This window comes from Microtus oregoni, unplaced genomic scaffold, assembly GCF_018167655.1.
Source record: "Microtus oregoni isolate MIOR12 unplaced genomic scaffold, Mior012 000049F_ref0000343, whole genome shotgun sequence".
Classification (NCBI taxonomy): domain Eukaryota; kingdom Metazoa; phylum Chordata; class Mammalia; order Rodentia; family Cricetidae; genus Microtus; species Microtus oregoni.
In genome coordinates, this window is record NW_024543223.1 from 14524060 (window position 1) to 14550344 (window position 26285).

The 26285-nt window shown below is 46.4% G+C and overlaps 1 protein-coding gene across 1 annotated transcript; it reads right to left on the minus strand.

Annotated features, from left to right (window-relative positions):
- Positions 1-8775: 8775 nt before the first annotated feature.
- Positions 8776-25796, minus strand: Qdpr (quinoid dihydropteridine reductase). The gene is made up of 7 exons (XM_041636629.1): positions 25616-25796; positions 23145-23237; positions 20060-20156; positions 19033-19173; positions 14383-14491; positions 12656-12739; positions 8776-9373 (listed from the first exon to the last, which is right to left on the minus strand). Exons 1-7 carry the CDS (start codon positions 25709-25711, stop codon positions 9268-9270), a joined length of 726 nt encoding a protein of 241 aa, XP_041492563.1. The 5' UTR covers positions 25712-25796; the 3' UTR covers positions 8776-9267.
- Positions 25797-26285: the final 489 nt, after the last annotated feature.

The window sequence follows — 26285 nt, forward strand, 5'->3', positions numbered from 1 at the left end:
CCAAACAGTTTAAAATTAATATAAGCCTCTGTGTGTTTCTTTGTGACTGAACGTTTGCGGGGCCAGGCAGGACAGAACCTTTCATTTATACCTGCACACAGACTCTCCCACTCACGGGGACTGGCCTTGAACTCGGACTCACTTTGATACTCTTGGTTCTTTGTTTCCTCCTCTGAACAGGTCAGGTAGAGCTGCCGATACAAGGACTCTGTGGGACAATCATGGCTGAGCAGAACACAGACCTGAGTCTAGTACTAAGTATATCCCTTTCAATTTCATTCTCGAGCAGGTGTGTGACCCGGGAAGCTGAGCTTGACAGCAACAGCAGTAGCAACCCCGTTTTCCCATTCTCGTGTTTCCTGTGGTGGTTTTTATGTGTTGGGTTTAGTGGACATTAAAAACAGCTGCTTAGCATGTCACTCCTCTCCTCATGGACCACTGACTTATGCTCCTAAGGCACAATGATAAGTCAACAGTAACCACCAAGGGAAAGTCCAAAACATGTGTCTTAAATGATGCCTCCAGGAACTGCCAATGGGAGCATTGAATGTTCCAGGACTCAATGACTTCGTCTTTAAGTGGTGAAGATTCTAATGCATTCAGAGTATTTGTCAAAAATGCCATATGCTCACCTGATGATGTAGTTCCATATAAAGAGTGTGCCTAGCATATGCAGGGGCCTGAACAGTTTCTTCAATATCACAAAAGAGGGGTGGCGTGTTAGCTCAGTTGGGAGAGTGTTTGCATCCCAGGACCACAAAAACTGGACATGGTTGGGCACACCTGTAATCTCATCACTAGGGAGGTGGAAGGCAGGAGGATTATGCTGGAGGTCATCTTTGGCCACATAACAATTTTGAGCAGAGATAGAGAGGGAAATGGGGAGAGAGGGGAAAGGGGAGGGGAGAGATTTCTGCTGAATTTCCCAGCACCAAGCCTGACACTAATTAGTCAAAGAATGTTAACTGAGCCTAAACTGGGAGCAACAGCCATTTTCTAAGTATGCAGAATGACAGAGCCTATACCAGGGATCCTGATACAAACAGCAGGGGACCAGATCTTTTTCTGGGGCTGGGGTGTGTCCTTGAGGAGTGCACTGATGTGGAGGATAGGACTGTTGTCTGTGCTGTGTTGTGTTTTGTTTTGTTTTGTTTTCAGGGATTGAACTCAGGACTTGCAAGGGTGATGGTTTAGAACAGTGTGGTTCTCAAACTTCCTAATGCTGTGACCCTTTAATACAGTTCTTTGTGTTGTGGTGACTCCCCCCCCCAGCATAAAATTATTTTATTGCTACTTCGTCACTGTAAATTTGCTACTGTTATGAATCATAATGTAAATATCTGATATGCAGGATATCTGATTTGCAACCCTCAATGGGGTCACAACCCACAGGTTGGGAACTGCTGGTTTAAAGGCACTATTTTGAGATATTTAGGAAGCATTTACTGTGTTTTCAACCAGTTTTCATTTCAGTGAAAGAAGTAAACATAAGGAATGTGGTAGGAGGGCACAGGGACAAGAAAAAGTCCGCAGGCACAGGGAAGGGTTTCCAGCGTGCGAGCTGTCTTAGGAACCCCAGGTCTGCATAGACAGCTTGAACAGGACCTTGTTTCTCACTGCACTCCCCGACGCTAATGTGCATCTGCTGCCAACGCCTGCCCCCTTGTGGAAATCTTTCAAACTGCATGTAGCCTTCACAATGCTTTTGAGTAAATGGTTTCAGTGATGATTCAACAAGCCCTGTGACTTACAAAAATCACTAGCCCAGGATATCACAACCAACGTAGCAGACAGCAAGGAGCGGGGCCAGTTCTCCTGCTCTCACACCCTCGATCCCGCTCACCTGCACCGACACCACCAGGGCTAGCTCTTCTACTGTTTTGCGCAGGCGAGGTGCAGGACCTTTCTGCATGGCTGTCCTTAGTGAGGGGCAGCACCAGCTCTTTTGTTCTCGTGCCCCCGCCCCCCGCGAAGCCGGCTCTGCTGCCTGTCAGGACGGCAAGGGGTGGGAAAGAGGAAGGCATATTTCCCTCACCCTTGCCACCCCATGGCATATGAGGAAGGGGGTAGGGCCTGGCTCACCTGCCCCACGCCCTCCCCGCCCCCTCCCCAGCCCCCTGGCAACAAGGTCAGCTAGTGTGCTGCCCCAGCAAGGTGCAGGATTCTCTCTCCCATATGCTGCAGCTGGTGAGGGGCAGGGCCAATTCTCTCATGCTCATGGCCTGTGGCCAGCTCTCTCACCTGAGGGAGCAGTCCTGGAGAGCTCTCCTGGGTGGTGAGGTAAAGCTGAGGGACTGACCAACACCGCTACCGCTCAGGCCCAGAACCGGAATTACAAATTAACCTATCCCAGCATCCACCTTGTCTATAAACTGCTGGCGTGTATGAAGGGACCAGACCTGCAGTTCCAAAGCTACAGGACTTCCATGACACAGGACAACAGCAGCAAGTCCAGAAGGAGTCCCAGTGAGGGCCCAGGATCAGGGGTGTAGCTAGTGGAAGCCAGAGGCCTTGAACCAGGCCAGTGACTCATTCAATTAACAAGTAAAGATGTGGAGTTTGACTCACTGGGCCACACTATAGCTTCTATGCTGAGATTTTTGTTTGGTTTTGATATTTGTTTGTGGGGAGGTTGCAAGGCCAGAGGGTATGAGAGAGGGGACGAGGAGATGAGTGGGATCAGGATGCTTGATGTGAAATCCATGAACAATCAGTAAAAAGATTTTTTTTAAAAAAAAATCACTGAGCAAACACATTTCGTGATGTGGCACCTGCCTCCTGAGTGTGCTCCTCTGGCTGTATTTCCATCAGCCTGCAATCTCCCAGAAGACACCGCCAGGGGTCCTTGGTAATTAAACAGATGAGGTAAACTTGGGAGTCAGACTAGAGTTCAGAACTGAACCAATTCATTCGCAAAGCTGTGAGATTTGGGGGAGGTGAACCAATCCCTCCCTTCCTGTTCCTCGCGTGCTAAATAAGCACTTAACAACATCTGCTGCCTAGAGTCGTTGCAGACTCAAGGGAGAAATCTCCCCAGGAAGGTCACGGCCCCAGTGCCTACCCTGCTGGCTACTACAGACTCTGGAACTTTCAGCTTCTGGATTAATCATTTGTGAGCCACCCCACAACCGATGAAGCTGCCTCTGCTGTCGAGACCCTGCAGTCTGAAGCTACAAGAAAACAAAAACTTGGCGCACACACACAGTTTGACAAAGACAACGGTAGAGTTTTAAGCCAGTTCACCCTGCACCCACCTGTGGTTGTTTTTCACTCGTTTGGATCTGTCCTCTTTTAGGGGGCCCGCTACGCAGCTCCCAAATAAATCACACATGGAGGCTTATTATTACTTATGAACGGTCAGCCTCGGCTTGGCTTGTTTCAAGCCAGCTTTTCTTAAATTATCCCATCTATCTTTTGCCCCTGGGCTTTAATCTTTCTCTATTTCTGTATACCTTTCTTTACTTCTTTCTCTGGGGCTTGCTGTGTAGCTGGGTGGCTAACGGCTGGTGTCTTCCTTGTTCTATCTTGCCCGCCTTTCCTTCTTTTTCTATTTATTCTCTCTGCCCGCCAGCCCCACCTATCCTTGCTCCTGCCTTGCTATTGGCCGTTTAACTCTTTATTCGACCATCAGGTGTTTTAGACCGGCAAAGAATCAGAGCTTCGTAGAGTTAAACAAATGCAGCATAAACAAAAACAACACATCTATCTTTACCTCCTTAAACAAAGCATAAACAAATGTAACACACCTTAAAATAATATTCTACAACACCCATCCTTCAAAAGGAACACTAAAGATAAGGGTTTGGGGCCACTGGTTTATTTGGAAAACTGGTCCGAGGGAAAAGGACTGGGGACAGAGAACCCAGGAAGAAAATTGGGGAGGCAGCAGGGAGCCGACATATTTCACTTTATGCAGTTGGGTCAGTCCTAGGCAGTTGACGAGGCTCCCCCACCCCAGGGTCAGCAGACAGTAGTGGGGTTGCCTCTCAATTGTTTAAACCTCTGCATGGAGTTGAAGCAGTTCGGTGCGCCCCAATCCAAAGAATCCCTCGAAGGGAAAACTCCAGGAAGGAGAACAGAGAATGCGAGATGGTCCTGGGAGGAGTGCATTTTGTCACTCACAGGAGCATGCCAGGTGTGTGGCCCACCCTCACTGGACCTGTCCTCCCATCTGGAAAATGGGGAGTTGACAGAGCCTATCCAAAAGGGCCATTTTGAGGATGAGGTAAATGGTGTGAGGAGTTAGAATGGTGCCTGATGCATGGTGGTCACCATGTGATTTTCTGTCGTTTCTGAGACCCACGAGTGAGAGTATCAGTCCCCGAATCAGCAGCTGTGGCACCTGGCCTGCCAGCCCACTTAGCCAGATCCCCCATAACAGGGTGCAGAGTTTCATCAAAACAGACAAGGTCTGCTGTTTGCTCAACAGCTAACAAGAAAGATGGACAATATACAGATGAGGACAAATAATTAACTAAATAAGGAGAAACTAAATGAATCTGATTTCTCCAACAGAAGACGACGGCATTGAGGATTAACTCACACGCATAAACTTAACCTCCACAAGGACAGGAGAGACGGCTCAGGAGGTAGGAACACTGTGGCTCTTCCAAAGAACTCAAGTTCAAGACCCAGAACTGACTTCAGGCTGCTCTCATCTGTCTGAAACTCCAGCTCCAGGGCCATCTGGTGCCCTCTCCTAGCCTCTGCAGGCACTGCACTCAATATTCACTCAGACAGACAGGGAATATAAAATAATGAAAGCAGTTCTAGCTTTTTCTACCTCTGCATGCACAATATTCCACAACTATGTTGTAGCCTCACAAATCTCAGAGCACTGCTGCAGTGACCATAACAAGACAACAGCGGTTTCAGCGATGGTGAAATCTTCAAAACCGTGTCTTCATGATGATACCATGTGTAGTGTAATTGGGATGACATCACCTGTCATGTGTACCATACAACATTATGCTGTGAGGACTTTCTGGTATCGCTAAGAATTATTTCAAAATGAGATTCTTTTTTAAAATGTTTTCTTTATTATTGATTATATATACAGTATTCTGACTGCAGGTACACCTGCAGGCTAGAAGAGGGTATCAGATCTCTTTACAGCTGGTTGTGAGCCACCTTGTGGTTGCTGGGAATTGAACTCAGGACCTCCAAAAGAACAGTCAGTGATCTTAACCTCCGAGCCATCTCTCCAGCCCTCAAACTGGGATTCTTAATAGCACCATCATGTTTATTATCAGCACAGATGTGCTGATTATCTGCACTGCGTATTGGCAGTCTGATGGAGCGCAGTGCTCTGGAAGCTCACCCAAATGCTGGCCTCTACTACTTCAGAGCTGTGTGACGTGGGGTCAGGAACTGTCCTCGGCAGAACAGGTAGAGGAGCAGCATTTCCTTGTGGAGTTGTGGAGATGAGGGAGGCTCACGACGTAGATCCCACACCAGAGAATGCCAGTGTTGTGCTTATTCAACAGCATTACTGTGGGTCCTCAGGGCTATTTCCAAGATTCCAGTCATTTATAACACAGAAATGACATTTGTTACCACTTTCCGACCTGGTGTCTGGCTCTTACCTAGCATTTAGTGGGACTTTTAGCTCAGGTGATGTGAAGTTTTTAGAGTACTGATAGGAACCACTGAATTACTACCCAAAGAATCTCTGTTAAAATGCCTTTCGATACACACACTAAAATAGAAATCGCCCTACTCAGACATCTCCCACTACTACTGCCTCCTTGTTTCAGGGCATAGCTCTGAGGTGACTGATGAGATGGAACATTCTAGATTCACAGCCCGTATTACTTATCCATGGATAAAAATAATTTGGAAAAAGTAGTGTAAAATTCTCCCAGAAATAAACAATACATCCATAAACTTGAGGAAATTAAAGCATAGAATCTGGTTTCTTGAGAAACTTAGGAAAGGGACTTGATTAACTCAAGAGTGTCTTAGGTCCCACAGATGATTTCTTAATGCTAAAAATATTGTAGAAAATTATCAGGTTTCTACCCACAACCCTCTTCCCAGAAATGAATCCAGAGCCCCCCAGACAGGGGATATTAACATTCTCATTTCACTGACCAGCCTGAACACATGCCAGCAGAATTTAATATAAGTGAGTCATGGCAAAATACAGAATTCAAATGAGATGAAATACCACATTTAGCCATGGCCAGAAGCCCCTACCACCCCAGGCTGAGAGTTAGAAGGAAGAGTAGACACCCCAGAGAGCGGCTCCAGAAGGAGGTGCTGGCCAGTAGGAACTGGGGCTGGAGATGCCACCACAGCAGGAGGCACTGCCAGTGAGCAGGGTGCAGGGCACAGGGCACTTCGTCTCCACCCCTCTCCCTCCACTCTTCCACCAGGGCTCCCACCCCAGCATCCTGACGATTAGACAATGAAAAGTAACATAATTTACAATGGGCAAAGGAGAAAAACAGACATTTCACCAAAAAATATATCCAATGGCCACCAAGCATATGAAAAGATAATATCATCAGCGAGGGAAATACAAATCAAAACTGCAGTGAGAGAACGTATGATATCCACTAGGATGACCATAACCAAAATGAAAATGACATGTTAAGTCTGGTGTGTAGTGCAACAGAAGTAAGTGCAAGATCTAAGTCCCACGCACGCTGACTTCTTCAGACTCCCTGTTTCTCTCTCCCACTGCTGTGGGTGAGTTAGACTCAAGCTGAACGCTGCAAGACAAAGGTCTCAATTGCCCACCACAGGCTCCTTCCTAGCCTTCTACAGCCACGCCATGCAGCTCTGACCATTCCCAGAAGCTGTGAACCAGCCCGGATTCCAGAGACACGCAGGCCAACCTCCCAGCCAGCAAAACCCATTTTGAGAACAACCAGGCTGAAAATGAGCACCTCGCGGCCACAGTCAAGACAGGCTGAGAGAACCTGAAAGCCAAAATTCAAAGTACATCTATCAGTCCAGCTCCTCTTAACTTTAACAGTAGAGCCTACCTGTGAGAACAAAGCAGGGCCCAAACCTGATAGAGCCTTCTAGTTTACATTCAAGGACTAAATGCACAAGACTCCATCCACCAAGAGTTCACAGTGTCTGGACAGCAATTGTTCTCCACCAATACTAAGGCTCATTTTCTTATACCTGCTGCCCTACTGAAGCATGCCAGTGGCCACTAGCTGGTTCAGCCTTCATTTCTCTTCTTGGCAGCTTTTAACATCCCCATTCACCTCTCCTTGACACATGCTCTTCAACCCTAGCACACTGCATCCTTAGTTCTCCTGCCTCCCTGCCTGTTCCCCATCAGTGCCTGCTGTTCTCTAGATATGGACAGTGACCTCTGTTGATGTGCTGAAGCTTTAACCCCTCATTGATGATGTGGGCCCTTGAGTCTCCGGAAACGTGAGCAACATGAACCTTTTTGTTTGTGGTTACCAGCCTCCAGTATCTCCAGCGCCGTGTCTCGGATTGGACTAATGTTGTTTATATTACTCTCTCTGTGTTTAAGCTCACTTTTATGTGTATGGGTGTTTTGCCATCATGTATGTCTGTGCATCACATGTACCTGGTACCCACAGAAGGCACCAGATCCCCTAGAACTGGAGTTACGGGTAGATGTGAGGCACCATGGGAGTGCTGGGAATCAATCCCAGAGCCTCCGAAAAGAGCAGCCAGTACTCTTCACCAATGAGGCATCTCTCCAGCCCCTCTATACTTTAGCCAACTCAAGCCTTGGTCTTCTCTGCCTAGCTCTAGTGCCAGTTACCAGCTTGTTTCCTTGCTGCTGTCGTCACCTTTATCGCCTGCACTGGCTGAAGACAGACATACAAGGACTTCTAGATGGGTGTTTACAGCACGGGTTACAACAGCCTAAAGGAGGAGCCCAAGAGTGTACACTTGTCAACAGGATGAACAAAATCAAAATGTCTTTTGGTACAAGTGAATAGCATTCCTCCATCAGCAGGAATACACAGTCTGCAAGGGAGACTGTGAAGACCATGCCATGTGTGAGCTGGACCTAAGATGTCAGACGTTAATAAAATACCAGAAGAGGAAAATCCACTGAAATAGAATGAAGATGAGTGGGGACCAGGAGCCAGAGGGAGGAAAGCACTGAGACCTGCTTAAGAGCCCTGGATTTGACTTTGCCAATGAAAATACTTTGGGCCAGGTGGTGGTGGCACACACCTTTAATCCCAGCACTCTGGAGGTAGAGGCAGGTGGATCTCTGTGAGTTCAAGACCAACCTGGTGTACAGAGCGAGTCCCAGGACAGCCAAGGCTACACAGAGAAAGCCTGTCCCGGGGGCAGGGAGGACCTCTGGAATTAGAGGCGAGGTGATGGCTGTATGCCAGAGTTGTATCTTACAAGCTGAAACTCTTGCCTTAAATTAGCTAGTGGTATATCATTTCATGAAAAGAGAAAGCAAACTAAAGGTCTTTATAGTAGGTGACTCTCTGTTGAGGGGATTCTGGCCTTATGCAAGTCCTAGCAGCAACGACAATGCTACTTATCTCTCTGGGCCTCAGTTTCCCCATCTATAATCCAGACTGGATTATATCACAACTCCTTCACCACAACAGTCTGAATCAGTCACATGGAGAGTTGCTCTGACCTCACATGCGCATATGGCAGACTGGGGCCTGCTGCCTTGTGGCAAACACTCGTCTCAGATCGACTCTCCCCTCTTAATCCACCAGGAGAAAAGACCCCCATATCTCACGGTTCCACTCTCCTAGGACCACTGTGTATAAATCAGGACTTGAACCAAAAAGACAACACAAGACATGAAGTGTGTTTATTAGGAAATACACACTAAACACGCACAAGTGGTTCTTCTGCATACCTAGCTTAGGCTGGGACACAAACGGACATCATGACAGAGTCCATTGGGTTTGTTTATATCACAAAACAACTTTCAAGGCAGTTCAGTTTCAGGCCACAAAAATCACATCTATGGCACCAACATGGAATTCAAAAACAGGCTTGACTTCAAAGTGCCCCAAATGCCAACAAACGAGAGGACTATCAAGGGTCGCCAGTGCCATCCAGGATGCCGTGACACAGGCTGCGCACACACCTCTCGAGGCCTCAGCACTGGAACTGCTACTTACAGTCCTCTCTGCTCATTTCTCATAACCATACCGTCCAGGACAGCAAAGGAACACTATGTAGGAGACAAACAGGACCAAATACAGAAAACGTGGGGCCAGATGCAGCCACACCCAGGTTAGTGATGTTTCAGGAGGGCCCTCCCAGGCACTGAGATGAGGCTTAAAAGTATGCTGGTGTAAGCTCTGTCTTCCCTTCTGTGGTTACCACCTGGATTAGGCTTCCTGAGTTCGGCCGCTTGTTCCCAGTGATCCAGTCATGGAACGTTCTAGAATAAGAAGAGATAGTTTACATTCTTAGAGAAAAACTCTGGGTACATGCTAATATTCATCTGGTGGCCTTGGATGTAAAGGGGCTTCTGTGGGGAGCTACAAGAAGGCCACTGTACATAGAGATATATACTATGACTGACAAGGAATTAATGTAATCTCTGCTTTTGTTTTTGTCCTTTTCTACATGGTGAAAATGCTCCACAATACAGTAGTATGGTTTTAACTAATAAACAGATTTTAGGTGATTAACTGTAAGAGAAAGATAAATGTACCATACAGGCATCCCTGAGTAACTATGGAGGTCGAGATTCCCAGACTGCCAAGGACCCCAGCATCCCAGGAAGTCACCCAGGCCTCCTTTAAGTAAGGACCATGCTATCTGCATATAACCACACATTCTCCCATGTACTCCCACATCACCCCAGACGAATGACAGTAACTCACACCACACACATACTACATCAGCTGTTAAAACTGTGCTGTCTTTAGGAAATAACAAGGAGCAGTCTCCACCGACTTAGTACAGAAGCATCTCTTCCAGTGTTTTTATGTGAGGCTGGTTGAACTGGCACATGAGAACCCACAGTAAAGAAAACCAGCTTCTGCTTTATTCCTTCTCAAGTTTAAAAGGATGAAAACTCATTCTTTAATTTCAGCAAACACATGTGGGGTAGCCAAGACGAGATACAAAAAGCGGGCTACTATCGTAAAATATATTGAGACTTAAAACATCTAGCTGTTTGTGGAGATGGGCAACTAAGCCTATCTGGAACAAAGGAAGACCCTGGTTATGAAGTTTAACAACCAGGGAGAAGCCGGACAGTGGTGGAGCACACCTTTAATCCCAGCACTCAGGAGGCAGAGGCAGGTGGATCTCTGTGAGTCTGAGGCCTGATCTACAAGAGCAAATTCCAGGATAGGCTCCAAAGCTACAGAGAAACCCTGTCTCAAAAAAACAAAACAAAAAAAAAAAAAAAACAGGGAGAAGACAACAACAAGCAGGTAATGGTATCTAACAGTGAAGCATTTATTTACATTTGAGTACCCTTAAGTACCATCCACCTGAGGATCCACAGCCAGGATCTCAGACTTCTAACTGGAAAACACTCAACTCTTAGGATGCTCTGTGGTCCCAATGTGCAACCCTGCGGACCAGATTTGACAGTCATCTACTAAATTTTTAGGCTCCTTCTCTGGCTATTGTACAAGCCAACAAGGTATACAAGGGTCTCAAAACAATTGCTAAACCACCTTGAAATGCTGCCACTAATCAAGGTCGCATCCCTGGGCTAGATGAGCTAGGTACCTTTGAGAGAGAGAAAGGGGTCTCTGTGTTCATCACACATGTCTTTCCTGTCTTTGGCCTCTCTAGCAGTGTGGAGTGGATGACAGACAGGGCATGCTTACCACAGCAGGTAAAGAAGGTAGTGTGCTCACAAGCATCTTAAACAAATTTCACTCTAACTTGTCAACTGAGCTTCAAGTGGGTAAAGGGACTGCTAGAGCAAAGGGTGTCTGACAGCCCTTGTTGGCTGACTTGTGGCTGGGTGTGAATTCAGGCCCAGAAGCCTCAGTGCTGGGTCCAGAGTCTAGATTCTAGGTTAGTACGTCACTCACTCATCATGGGCACATTGGCTTTTAAAGAGAAATGTAAAAGCAATCACAAACCAAAGCATGGTGTCTTCTGCAACCTCCTTTCTCAATCAAGTATCAAAGCATGACCTCCAGGTTACCATGTGGTTAGCAGGCCCACAGGCCCACAGCCACACTGCCTAAGTAAAAACCTAGGTTTGCTACTCTTTGGGCAGATTGACTACTCAGCCCCAACTCTTAAATAATGAAAATAATTTCCTATGTGCATTAAATAAGGTAAAAGGATTGTGAGCTAGGGAGATGACTCATTCAGTAAAGTGCTTGTCACAAAGGCATGAGGATCTAATTTAGGTCTCCAGAACTCGCACAGAAAAATATTTCTGCACATCCTATAACCCCAGCGCTGGGGAGGCAGAGGCAAGAAGCTCTCTGACGTTCACCTGCCATCCAGTGGAGTGGAAACTTGAGTTTCTGATTCAGTGAGAGGTTGTCTCATAAAAAGAGGTGAAGAGGATAGAGATACAGCTGTCTCAGGGGCTAAGAATGCATACTGCTTTTGTAGAGGACCTGAGTTCAGTTCCCAGCATGCCATCAGGCAGTTCCCAGCCCTCTGTAACTTCAGTTCTGGGGAACTCAAGCCTCTGGCCTCTTCCAACCCCTGCACTCATGGGCACACACCTACCATCAGACACATACACACAAATAACTAAAAATAAAACACATCTTTAAAAAGAAACGTGGAAAATGACTGATGGAAACACCTGATGTCAATCCCCTGACTTCCAACGTATGCACACACACACACACACACACACACACACACACACGTAAGTATTTAGAATACTTATTTAATAGCACATAACTAGAACTATGTAGGTACTTATTTCAAACATAAATACAAGTTTTCTCCACTTAATTTAAATGAGTTCTAACATCAGCTCAGAAACAAACACCCACTGCAGCCGTCAGAGCAGCTATGGCATTGGCACTCTGGGGAAGGCCATCTCCTGTAGGGACTATGACCCAGTCATCCCATGCCAAGGCAGCACATGGCCACAGTAGGCATCCAGCGACCCCAAACTTACTAAATAGAAGGCTTTGGGAACTGAGTAAAGCATCACCAAACAGTAAAACCAACTCCCTCTCCAGTGAGCTTCCAAGCTGTCTCTAGATGACTAGGAAGTGTCACTTCCTGGTCAGTGACTGTTGACTAGGACCTTAAAAATGAAGACCAAACATCTGGGGCTCAGCATTGGTTAAGACATAGGACTGAGACTTCCTCCCTGTCTTCCTGCCACAGAGTTATCCCTGGATACATTGCTGATTTATAACCCAGAGATGGGGATTACTGAATATTTGCTATGGGTCAGACACACTGCCAAGCACTTAACACACTCTACCACTGTTCGTTCTCTGCACCGTCATCATGGACCTCATCACACACAGGCAAGCTCTGTGTCCGAGGGCAGTTTACAATCGTGCTTACTTTGGTCAGACAGGGAGAGGAAAAGACATCCAGATTCATGTCAGGGCTATTCATCCCTCCACACAATTGCTGCTCTCCAAATTCAAGTGCATCAGGACCTCAGAACCCCAGAACCTCACCCAGGATCACGGAGAGTCCCCAAAGGGCAGGGGACAGAACCTGCAGGCTGCTTAGTCACTGCCTCTCCTGTGATACTCACTCAACCAGGAACTCTAAGGGTGTCCAGGAGCTGAAGTCTGCCTCAGGCATTGATTTCCTGTTCATCGGCGTATCCAGGGTAACCCTGCAATGTAGAGATAAGTGTGTCATTTGTGCATCGCCTCTGTAATAACAGGAGTCTGGTCCTTGGCCATGAAAAGACAAACACAGCAGCACCACTGGGAGCCTCTGGCACTGAGCACGACATTTACATGGAGTGATCAGACAGGATAATCCGAGAGCAGCAAGCTGTCCACATTAACAAAAATCACAGCTGAGGGAAATCCAATAAGGCTCTTTGTGGCTCACACTAGGGCAGGCAAGAACAAAACAGGGAGAGTCACACTTTACCTTTACGTCAAACACAGCCTTTGTCGAAGGCAAGGGCTTTATTGAGTTCTCGTGGACACTCTGAAATGCGGCAGACTCATTTCTAAGCATTTATGTGAAATAACAGTCCTCAAAATATCAAAATTGCAAAGCATTATTTTTAAGTATATGGCTGCCTTCCAGGAAACTTAGGATTTTCAGGGAGAGAATATGAATTGGCACAAAACATTTGGGCCTGAGATATCAGTCAGAACAGCTGGGAGGCAGCTCAGTCATAAAACCTCACCAGTGAAGGACTGGAAAGCTAACTAGTTCCTGAGCTGCCCCAGGGTCCTTTACAGACTGGAAGCAAGAGGCACTGAGAAAGAACACGCCAGGCCCAAGGCAGCAACCTCTGCCTCTGCCTGAAACAGCTGACTAGGGATTCACTTCCTGGTCAGCTAGAAATGTTCCCATAGGACATTTGTATGATCTCCTACCTATTCTCCCCCACACTGTTCCCATGCCTGGCTACACATACACACACACACACACACACACACACACACACACACACACACACAACTTTAACAATGTGAAAACAGAAAGAACTGTATAAAGTAAAATAAAGTGTGTGGACACTTTAAAAGTAGGATTAGGGAAGAAAACACAAAAGAGGCAAAAAGGTAGATGCATCCCTCAAGACAAATCATCAAAACCCTGAAATACTGCCCGAGCTGAATGTACCTCTCAGCCCAGATCCCTAGGTTGAAGCCTAGCCTGCAGTATAACAGGAGTAGGGCCTTTATGAGATAATTAGGTTGGGTGTGGCTCCATAGACGGATTGGGACACTTACAGAAGGCGGGCTAAGGAAGCCCATCTGTCTTTCTACCGTAGGACAGCAGGTACCACCTACAGCAGCAGTTCTCAACCTGTGGATCGCAACCCCTTTAGGGGAGTCAAACAACCCTTTCACGGGGGTCATCTAAAACTGATCAGATACTGATCTAAAACACAGATACTGACATTATGATTTATAACAGTAGCAAAATTATCATTATGAAGTAGCAACAAAAAATTTATGGAGGGGGTCACCACAGCATGAGGAACTGTATTAAAGGGTCGAAGCATTAGGAAGGTTGAGAAGCACTGCTCTATGGAAACAAGCTCTCACCAGGCACCAACCCTGCTGGCATCCTCAACTTGGACTTTCTAATCCATACAACCATGATCAGTACAATTCTGTGGCTTATAAAATACCTAGTTTAGGGTACTGTGAACAGTAGCAAGTATACATAAGATAGGAGCTTACGCGCCTTTGGGGACATACACTCAAAGCCACAATAGAAAGGGACCCTCAAAATGTCAACACTAGGCGGCAGACAAGGTGTAAGCAGTGGAAACTCCTAAGCACCTACGGGAGCACAGCAATGGCAGCAGCCCCGGGTGGCATGCCACTGTTCTTCCCAGCAAGGCTCTGGCAGAGCTGATGGACGGCGCCCTTGGCCATGCCGTAGCCGATCATCCCTGGGAAAGTGAAGAAAACAGTTGGTTACACAGACATTAGGTGCAATATCCTCAGTTCTCCGTTCCCTTAAGACTTTAGCCACATACTGGGTATCATCCTGCAAGCAGGGCACCCTCACTTGTCCTACCAAAATAGCAGCAAACAGAGAAAGGTGATGGGACAAGTGGGCAAGGTGTGGCATCTGGGCAGTTCCCAAGAATGCAGGTTTTTAAAGGGCACTGTGGCCAGGAGCCATTCCACTTCAGAAGTGGGGCTCTCATGCCTGTTTCCTATGACTGTAATGGTCAGATTCTCTAGCCTGATTGTTCATGTGCACACCTCAACCCGTCAAGGCTGCACCAGGACCAACCAGGAAGAGCCAGGAAGGCCACAGAGGTCAGGTGGTGGGAGGGACTGCTGAGCTGACCACGGCACGGCTTTGCACAGGACCAGGCTGACAAAGCCACTTGCCCAGGAGCATAAAGGAAGGTGTTTTCCCATCTTACCCCCACTCGTGGCATCTTCACTAGTGCACAGTTATCCCCACCGTGGAGCAGGAGTCTACTATCCATTGGAGACAGCATCCTCTTCCCTCCAGCATACACAGCAGCAGACTGTGCGTTCTGACAGGGCTGCCTGCTACAGCCTGACCTTGACATTATTTCTCTATGCTCTTCATGCCCATCCTATGAAGGCTGTCATTGCTTCCACACACCAAACCCCCATTTAGCCCTCATATGTCATGGAGCCTCCTCTGACCACAAATCCCCAGATTCAGTGCTAAGCATGTGAAAATACAAGGTAGCTCCCTGACTCCAAGGGTAAAACCCAGGATCCAAGTTGAGGGTCAGGGCTAAGGACACACAGTGAGTCCTCAGCACTGTGACTCAGGGAGAATCAGCAGCCCTCCAGCCACCGGCCTTCACTACACACGAGTACAGGTAGCCCCGGAGCTCCGAGACATCAGTCCTCCTGGAGCTGGGTTACAGGTGATGTGAGTGCTGGGAACCCAACTCAGTTCCTCTGCAAGAGCATCACGTGCTCTTAACCACTAAACCATCTCTCCAGCCTCTGTTTGTTTTCTGAGACAGGTTCTCATTATATAGCCCTGGCCGGACAAGAACCAGCTATGTAGACTAGGCTGGGCCTCAAACTTGCAGCAATCCTACCTCTGCCTGTGGGTTACTGGCATGAGCTACCACACTCAGCCTCAGAAAGTAGTATCTAATACATTTTGAAATTATATTTATTTATTTATGTATTTACTTTGTATGTGTGTATGTATGTGGGACTGGGCAAGTGTGCACATACCATAGCACATGTATGGAAATCAGAGGACAGCCTGTGGAAGTTGTTTCGCTCCTTCCACCACGTGAGTCCCAGGGATCGAATTCTGGTCATCAGGCTTGGTGGCAAATGCCTTTACCCACAAAGTCCATCTCCCCAGCTCTCAACACATCTTTTATTCTTATGAATGTGACGGTCATGGTGGCACACACTTGCCATCCTAGCAACTGGAGTATGAATTCAAGTTCATTCCAGGCTACAGGATGAACCTCTCTCCAAAAAAATGCTTCTAATATAAAAACATATGAATTCAAACAGAAGTGTGGTATGGGTGCACATAAGAACACATATAGAATGCTTCCAAAAGGCTTCCCAAGGTCTGTGGCCAACTACCTTCAGATTGCCATAGGGATCAGGCACTTAAGCAGTCTCCCCAAATGTATGTCTTAAAGTGCCATGTGAGTGTTTCCTACATGCACTGGTTAGAATACGCTAATATAAAAATACGTGAATACAAATAATACACAGCCATCCCATTTTCTCCCATAAGTTCTGCTCAACAGCTCTGAACCCTTGGTCACATTAGCTCCTCCACAGACTGTTTCCAGGGACAGAATCTTCTCAACACTCTCATCTTCTGCCCTTGAGTTGTCCAGGACATTTGCTTAGACAGTAATTTACCAAGAAGTAACGATATGGGATTTCTTTCTGTACACTGTGAAAATGTATGGCTCTCATTGGTTGATAAATAAAGCTGCTTTGGCCTATGGCAAGGCAGAATATAGCTAGGCAGGAATTTCAAACAGAGATATCGGAGGATTAAGATACCAGAGCATTACCGGTAAGCCACGGGACACATGGCAACATACAGATTATTAAAAATGGGTCAGTTTACATGTAGAGCTAGCCAGTAATAAGCTTGAACCATAGGCCAAACAATTGTAGTTAATATTAAGCCTCTAAATTATTATTTTCTAAGTGGCTGCAGGGAGCAGAGGGTGAGAGAGAAACCAACCCAATGGGACCGGGTGAGACAGAGAAAAGACTTCCAGTGACAGTGTAATGTGCATAAGACGCTGCACACATTCAGGGCATCTCATCTGAGCACATCCTGGCATGAGCACATGGGCTGGCTGCCTTAAGCTCCCTCTCCCCTGAGAATGAAGTCTGATGCTGTTGTCATGGAAGGTCTGCAAGTGCAATAGCAGAAGAGGCGACCTAAGTCCAGGGAGGTGGGATTCACAGCCCAGCCCAGCAACCAATCCCTGACCAGCTTCAGCAACAACTGATTGCCAAAGCGGGTCAAGGTCTCAAGAAGTTACTTAGAGGAGTATTTCGCCACCCTCAGCATAAGCAAATGGTGGTTTAAAAAATACAACTCAGCAAAGTACAGGGCGCTGTCTACCTTTTCATCCCAACACTGTGAGGGCCAAAAAGCTTTAGGAGGAAAGAAATGAGCAACGAGCAACCCATGGCTTACTTCAACAGAACAACACAGATACAAGATCATTCACAAAATATTAAAAGAGAGCATACAACTATGCTGGACACTTTCTTCCAAATTATAATGTGATCATACCGTACCCTCAAGGGAGGCTTCCAACCACAGCCCAGAATGGCTGCAGAGCAGGACCATTAAGATGAACCATCACATGGAACCACCTGTACTTGTAAAACCAAAGAAAACGGGAGCCTGCTTTGTCCTTTAAAAAATTAGTCTTTCAGTCCTGGGGTTTTGTTTTTGAAATGTCAAACTATTACTCATTTTTCTGTTTACTCTCTAGTACCTCTGCCGTATGCCACCTTTAATAAAAAGCAACTTTCAACCAGACAGACATCTAACATTTACACAGTTTTAATTATTGCAACAGCCACAGACCTGCTAGATCTATGCTCTGTGAAATGCGATGAGCAGCAAGAAATTACTAATTAACAAGAGCCTCATGGCTCAATGAGTTTCATTAAAACTGGAAAGTACCCCAAGATCTCTACCACTTCCATTCGAAGAAGTGTACCTCTTAAACCAGGTATTACAGCTGAGACTTAGTGATCACCCCTCTGGGCCCCTTACTTAAGTCCCTTTATCCTTGGCCCTAAATGAATGTATGACTTGATATGCACTCTGCTCCCCAAATTTGTAGGCTGTCCTAATCCCTCTATAATTCAGAAAGTTACTATATTTAGATGTTTAAAGTGGCAATTAAGTTAAAATGAGATCGTTAGGGTACAACCCTAATCTAGACGGGCCAAGGCGCTTCTAAGAGGTAGATGATCATCCTTCTGTGTGTCTTGGTCCTAAGTTCTACCCCATAGAAGCATCTTGGCCCATCTAGATTAGGGTTGCACCCTAACAATCTCATTTTAACTAAATTACCACCTTAAAGATCGTGTAAGAAAGCAGCGATCCACAAGTCAGTGAGAAAGGCCTCGAAACCAACCCTTCCAACATCCTGGTCTTAGACACCTTGCCTCTGGGATGGTAAGGAAACATGTGTCTGTCCATTGAGCAAGCCAAGGCATGGGAGCCCCAGCAAAAGAATACAGGGAATAAGAAATGCAAAAGAAGAGTCTTCGTGATGGAATGGAAGCAACTCACAATTTAGAAATAGTCAGGGGTTTAGTTCAAAGTATATTCATTACATATTCACCAAATAAATCTGGACAATTTATTTAACTCTCTAAATCTTGTTTTTCTAACCAATGAATTGGAAAGGTAACAATGATGCCTACACCATGATTCAACAAAAATAATGGTGAAGTGTTAAGACTATATAACAATATTTGATACTAATGTGAATATAGTAAGACCTACTATGTGCTAGATACCATCTATGTGTCAATAACACTGCAGTTGCTCTTACGTTAGGTAATACGGTCGCTGTTTTACAATTAAAGGAACTGTGGCAAACATTTGACCAGAGAATCAGGGTCAAAAATTCACCTGCCAAAACACTTCCCTGGCACCCACGGTTACAATGTAATGATAAGATGGGATTGTTAACTAATACACATCTAGTTTGCTGTTTGATCTCTCTATTGGTCACTGATCACAAACCAGGCAGGGGTGCCAGATTACAGAAGCATGAACCAGGGACAAATGCAAATGAGAAGATTAAGATTGCTCCCTATAAGATGACTCTGGCATAAAAGGAATTACACCTACCCAATAAGAAAGCTCCTAAGGGCACAAAGCGAACTGCACCTCCTCAATCCAAGATGTACCCAGTAGCCCCACCAGGAGAAGCGTTTACACGGCACAAAAATGAAGGCTTACCAGGAGTGCCATCCAAGGCAGCTTTGGCCCCAGCCAGGGTCAAGAGGCCTCCTTCCTTCAGGTGCTTTGTGGCCAAGTGGCTGGAGATGGTGGACGTCCACATACTTTGCTTCCACATCAAGTCACAGTTTTTAAAGAGTGCTGGGAAAAGGGCAAAAAAAAAAAAAAATGTGAACTCATCACTCCCAGAGAATAACCCAGAAGACAAGCTCAAATCACACTGCCCTGCACCACAAGAAGTCCGCCAGACCCTGCTGGTCTACCACGGGGATCTAATAAAGACAGCACAGGGCTCAGTGGTCAGAGGCACAGGGTTAAACACAGGTCATGCTGTCCCCTGGGTCTCAGCTTCCTCACCTGCTAACTGCCAAAATTTCAGCCAGTAAATTTTAGCAAATAAACCTAGGGTCAACAGACTCACCAGACAGTCAGGGCTTCAAAAATGGCTTTACTTTATGAAGGCTGTTAGGCTTATAAGAGGAACTTCTATCCCTATTCTGGCTTCTACCCCTGGTTTAAAAAAAAAAATCCATGAAACGATCACCCTACGGCTATAAAGAGGGTTTTAACAGAGTTACATTTTCATGGATAAAGTTAATGCGAGCCTTTAAAAGTCTGTAAAAGAGCTGAAACATCAACCATTTCACAGCTGTGTTGGCCCTCCAGCCATTCCAAAGACTCAAAAGGAACAGGTGGTCGCACATGTCACACTGTCAGGCTCCCCCCACCACCCCAGCTCTCACGTTTTCTTCACCTCCCACCTTCATCCATGGGATGCTGCTGAGAGAAAACCCTCACCAGACAGCAGACGTCGGCTGTGTTTTCCCAGCCTACGGAACTGTGAGCAGTCAATTCCCACCAATTACCCACTTCCATCACCACAAATCAGATGAAGGAACAGAGCTATGGCAAGGATCCCGAGGGACCAACAGAAAACCAGCTGGCCTGGTGCCCCATCTAGACCAGAGCTGTGTCAGCTAGACAAAGAGCAGAGCAGAAGCAATAATTAACTAGGAAAAAGACTCACACTTGGATTTGGCATTGCCCCCAGCCCATCCTCCTGCCACACAGAGAATCGCGTCCACCTTCTGATCACCTAGGAGCTTTCCAACCTCAGCAGTGACCTTAAACAAAAGAGGCAAAGGTGAGCTGAAACAGGCCGTGTTTTCTCTTTCCCTTCTTCTTCAGCCAGTTTATAGTACCTTCAACCAGTAACTAACCTAGCAACTGGCTGGGGAAATTAGATGGAAGAAGTTTCATGTATTTTGGATAGTGAAGCCAACAACTTCAATATGGATTTCATAAGGTTGAACCTCTACATGAACAATTCTAAAAGGCATAGGTACTTCCTGAAATCCAAATACAAAAAAGTGGGGGAAAGAGATTTAAGAAAATAGCTGGAGCCTTGTGATAGGCAGGTGAAGCTCTGGTGTGCTCCCTTACAAATTTTCTTCAGGAACCATGGACTCGTGATCTGAGAAGGTTCTATTCCACTCGTCCTATCCCACCCCCAACAAAAATACCCCCCCCCCGTTTTTTGGTTCTTTTTGAGACAGGGTTTCTTTGGGTAGCCCTGGCTGTCCTGGAACTCACTCTGTAGACCAGGCTGGCCTCAAACTCACAGAGGTCCACCTGCCTCTGCCTTCCGAGTGCTGGCATTAAAGGCGTGCGCCACCACTACCCAGCACAAAAACATCTTAAACAAAGAAGTATCATTAAGAAACACAAAAGCAAGAAAGTGACAGCCACTGGCAAACCGCTAGTAAGATGCTGAGTACATGGAGTTCATTTCAGTGGTCTCTATGTTTGAAATGTTAAAGCCCTGAGACTATATCCACACGTTATCTCACATTATTATTCATTAAAAGGGCAGTCTGGCAGACAGGCCATGCTCACCAGTCACTATGGTTCTTCTTGGCTAGAATGTCTCGGTAATGCCTCTCAGGTGCTCAATATCCATTCGGTACGAGTTTGCAAACTCATACCAAAACCCACAGTCTCTCCAGCAACAGCTCCTTCAAACCATTCCTTCTTTTCTGAAAACTCAAACCGTTCTTTCAGAGGGACTGCTCGGCCAGTGGAAAGCAAGCTCCTGCACATCACACTGAATGCTTTCCTCTTAGGCAGATTCTGGAATCCTGTGCTTTCTACCTTCTCTGGTTAGATTATTGTTGACCTTCCTCCTACGACCCTGAGCAATCCTAGAAGTCCCTCCCTTCTTTCAGAAGCCAAGTTTCTCTGACCAGAATATAGACTAGTAGTTCTCAACCTGTGGGTCATGACCCCTTTGGGGAGGGGAGTGTCAAACAGCCGTTTCAAAGATGTCACTGAAGACCATAAGAAACACAGATATTTATATTATGATTTATAACAGTAGCAAAATTACAATTATGAAGTAGCATCGACATAACATGAAGAACTGTATTAAAGGGTCCCAGCATTAGGGAGGGTGAAAACCACTGACTAGACCCTGAATGCCAGAGGTTACATCAATTCCTCGCATCTGGATGGGCACAGGAGCCATGCCACCCTGCCTGCTTTTCAAGGAAGCAGAGAACAAGCAGCAACTATGGACCACCACACCTTTGCTTCATTCTTATAATAAAGTAAGACAATATATAATAAAGTCTCAGGTGGGGACAACTCCAACACTGAAAAACGGATAGGGTGGCTTGTAAGATGATTCAACAAATAGATGGACCTGTTAGTTTGACCCCTAAATCAAGTGGTGGAGGGCAAGAACTATCTATGAAAAGTTGCCCTCTGACCTCTACGCATCGATTATGGCATGTACGCCTACACTGACATTCTCATTCATTCGCCTCCCTTTCTCCACCCACCCAAATAAATAAACCCACACTGCCATTGAACTTCTACTTAACAAGGACTGAGGGGCACTGAAAGCAGAACCCACACTCGGAAGGACCGGGGCTCTCCAAGCCCTCCCACTGCTCTTCTCCTGAGGTTTAGCTTTTATTGCTTAATCCACATGACTGCTTTGAGACACAACCAGAGCACAAGAGCACAACCAGAAAGTCCGCTGCCAGGGCTCAAACCACAGCTATGGCACTCTCCTACCTGTGGAGCCTTTAAAGACCAGGATCTTTCTGTGTGTCTTTCCCTCATCTGTGATTCAAAACAGCCAAGGAGCATGAACTATCAGCTGGTGTTGGGACCACGGGAGAGAGCACATCGAGGCAGACCTGCTCCTTCCCTAACCCTAGCATCAACTAGCTTCTCAGACTGTCACAGACTAAAACCTAGTGACTGCACTGTGCCGTGGCCCACCAGCCTGCCTACCCAGGAGTCCTGAACACAGCACACCATGCAGAGAAGGAGGTAGGAATTTCCTTGGGAATGAGGGTGGGAGCCTAGGCCTGAGTCTTCCAGGAAGTTGATCAGACTCCTCCATAGGCAAGACTGCTTAAGAGCCTCTAAGATACTCAGACTAGGACATCCATTCAACTGGTAATGGGGTCCTTCTGGAGAATAGCATTATGTTGAGGAGAAAGGTGGTATTTACCATTCATTGGCATATTTCTAGGTTTTTATTGGTTTTCCTGTGTTATAATCTGCACATAATTTCATAACTGCAAATAATATATTGTTAGTAGTTATGCTGTGAACTAGGTAAATTTTACTTTTCAAAATATATGAAATATACAAAGATGTTTAAGCTCACTATTCTCGCTAAATAGTAAAAACAAACAAAAAAATGAACTTAAATAAGAAAAAAGTCTGAGACATACATAAAAAGAAACTAAGTAAGCCATAGCCAATCAACAAAATAAAATATTGTATGTCAACAAAGTGTTTAAATGAGACAAAGTACTTAAACTAAAGGGTAATGTTTTAAAAATCTAACCATCAATATAAACATAAGACATGCAAAAGCAGTTAACATAAGCATGCAAAGCTAAGACAAGGAAACATGCTAAAAAAAAGCTAGTCAGAAGTGGATTCTAAAGTTTATCTTTGTTTTTGCTTTTAGTTTTGATTTTTACTTTTTCTACATTTTCCTCTGGAGGATTTTGGAATTGGCAGACAAAGAGCACAGCCTGAGAACCCCCACTGGGCCTCTCCTGTCACAGTGAAGGACCTTTTAAAATTACCTGGTCAGCCTGCTCTGTAAACGAGTCTGTCATTTTAACGATGACACTGGCATTGGCCTCTTCATTCTCCACCACGTCGATGCTGGCGACCCACTGGAGCAAGGAAAACAGTTTTAGTTAAGAGTCAGAGTTGCTACTTCTCTAAAGAGCCACACCCAGAAATGGGAGCAATCGGGAAAGTGACGAGGCTTAAACTGAAAGGCACAGGACCAGAAACGCTTCCAGTTTGCAATGTGGGATGCGGAAATATTTGCATATAGTTATCTTGGAGATAGAACTGGAATCTGAACACAAAATTCACATTCGGTATGCATATTTCATATGCATTGTATACTCAGTCTAAAAAAAATTTTACACAGTACTTTTAGTAATCTTGAACATGCAATAGGTTTCACATCATGAAACTTCCCAGCTGAGGCATCACATAGCCCTTAAAAAGCTTCAGATTTAGAAACATCTTGGATTTTTTGGATGCTTAACATGTAAATAAGAAAGGAAATAACAACTGGTCTCCCAGGCATCCTTCAGGGACCACTAACTGCGGTTGATACACCTTCTACCACACTTCATTCCAGGCCATCGTGTTCCTTCCTCTTCCCCGCTGGACTCTCTTGGCCAAACTCTACATGTACCTAGAAACACCTGAGGTCAACAGAGCCTCTGTGAAGAGCCCATAGTGAGAATCAAAAGCTTTGCTAGCCTATAATCTCTGCCACAAATACTTAAATCTGCTAGTGCAGAAGACAGTCACAAACAATACAGCTTAGAAGGGGTGTGGATGAGCCACCCTTGCAAATGCCAGATTCTAAGATATAAACTACACAAGCCACACATTATTATTCTTTTCATTTTATAAATCCATTTAAAGTGTAAAACCTTTCACAACTCTTGGGTACACAGAGATGGATAATTGCCCGGTTGTCCTACAGAAGACCCCCTGCTCTGCAGCAGACAGACGGGCAGGCCTTCGGTGTAGATGTCCAACTCAGTTATTAATGCTGGCTCAGCCATAAAGTGGCAATCTTCTTCATCAAAGAGAGCGGGCTAGTAAAAACAAAATGAAATGGAGGATACTCACTCCAAGCATTATTGACTTTTACTTCAAAAACCTCCAGGGTCCTTCAGGTTGAAGACCCCAGAGGCCAGTATCTATCTTTAGCTGCAAGGACAGCATCACTCAACAACACTCATTACCTATATACCCACAAACCACGGGGAATAATACTGAGACAAAAATCAGCTCCACCCCAGCCCTCCCTAGGGTGCCAGGAAAGAAAGGGAAACAGATTTTGGAGTAAATCTGCACCCCAGACAATGCCAAGGAGAAAGACTGCTTAGTAGCTGGCTCCCTGGCTCATGCTCAGCTGCCTTCTTATGAAGCTAAGACCCAGCCTGCCTAGAGACAGTGCCACCCAGAACAGACTAAGTCCTCCCGCATCAATGATCCCTCAAGACAAGCTCTCACAGAAAAGGCCACGGGCAAATCTGATCTGAGCAGTGCATCCACTGAGGTTCCCTCTTCCAGGGTGACTCTAGGTTGTCAATGTGACCATAAAAGCTAACCAGCAGAGGGGAGCTCAATGAAATTTGAGTCAGAGAAAACTGATAGGTAGTACAGTTGAGGTAGACAAAGCCCACACTTTCAATGCTGCCTTTGTCTTCACCCTTCATCTTCGCAGATCGTGGAAGAAGACACCCCAGTCTCCGAATATTCTAAACAGATAGTGATACTACTCTTGTACCACACTTAAGCCAAAACAAAATCCTGGGCCCTTCTCTCTCGTCCCAGGGGATCCCCTGCCCAGGCTGCTGCTTCTGCTAACTAAACTCTTAGGAAGGTGCTCCAAGCCCCCGGGCTGACTCTAGAACAAGTTTCCTGTGCTGAGCCACACTGATCCCTGCTAAAAGGCTGGGGTCAAGTTCAGCTCTGTGTTCACTTGTCCTCTGGGAGTGGACACCGGACTATACAAAGTAGTTGAAATATCTAAGCAAAGATGACAGCAGCTGAGGGACTGAGCCTTCGACTGCCAGGTCCAACCGGGCTAAAGCAACACGGGTAATAATTATTAGCTGCCATACTGATGACAGCTAGCATTTAAAATGCTTTTTACCTGTTATCTCATTTAATCGTCACGATCGATCCAAGAGTAAACAGGAATATTATCGCCATTTCACTTTACGGGGGAACAGAGGATAGAGGCCATTAGTCCATTCAAGGTCACTGGGCTAATAACTTAGGGCAGTCCAATTCAGAGCCTCTCTGCTACCTCTCCTCTCCCGAGTCATGCTGGACCTTCCTGGCCTGGAGGAGGCCTAGGGAGCTCCTAACACCACACACTCCTTGCAGGGCAAAGGCCTTACACTTGTGGCCCAGAACAGACCGGAGTGTAACCTAAGGGTGCTCAGGGCCGGTAGTTTCCCCCGTCTCCCACCCGACCCACTCCAAGTGTCTGGCTGTCCCGCAGCGTTACCCAGTTGCGGGCTCGGAAGGCCTGTACGCAGCGTGAGCCCAGAGCGCCCCTGCCGCCGTACACCAGCACCCGGCGCGCCTCGCCCGAAGCCGCCATCCTGCTCCCGATAGGCTCCCGCGGTACAGAATGACAAGCGGGAACGCACTGCCGTGCCCGCCGCTACCCAACGCGGAACTCAAGCGAGTGGCCCGCCCCTACCTGCGCCCCGCCCCTGAAGCTCCGCCCTGGGGTGGAGACGGAGGCATTGCAGAGCCACGCCTCCCATCTCGACCAATAGGAGTGCTTCAGATGGAGCGCGTGATCGAGACTTGCCCCGCCCTAAGGCTGAGATACATTAAACCACGCCTCCAGGGTACGTGCTCCTCTGCACCCCGCCCATCTGCCCCGCCTCCGTCGCCCGTGAGCCAATAGGAGCGTAGCTAGCTCGGCCCGTGCTCTAAACTGTGCCCTGTGGCTCGCCCATGCTTATAGACCAGCAGGCGGGCAGCACCTCGCCCAAATACTACCTGGTGTGCAGACCGCAGGAGAGTTCCGCCCTTAGGCAGTGGTCTTTTAGGAGCATCAAGCCCCAGCCAGGACAAGAGTTCAATAGTATAGGTGCTGCAGGGTGCTGAGCCTCTTGGAAGTCTGTTACATTTTTTTCAAATGGAAGGCAATTATCTATCTGGGG

Coding starts and splice junctions, on each gene's coding strand:
- Qdpr (XM_041636629.1), bottom strand. CDS start 25,711: ATGGCGGCTTCGGGCGAGGCGCGCCGGGTGCTGGTGTACGGCGGCAGG. Junction 19,174..20,059: donor GGGCAATGCCAAATCCAAGT/GTGAGTCTTTTT, acceptor CCCTTTTCCCAG/CACTCTTTAAAAACTGTGAC. Junction 9,374..12,655: donor CCCTTAGAGTTCCTGGTTGA/GTGAGTATCACA, acceptor TTCTTATTCTAG/AACGTTCCATGACTGGATCA.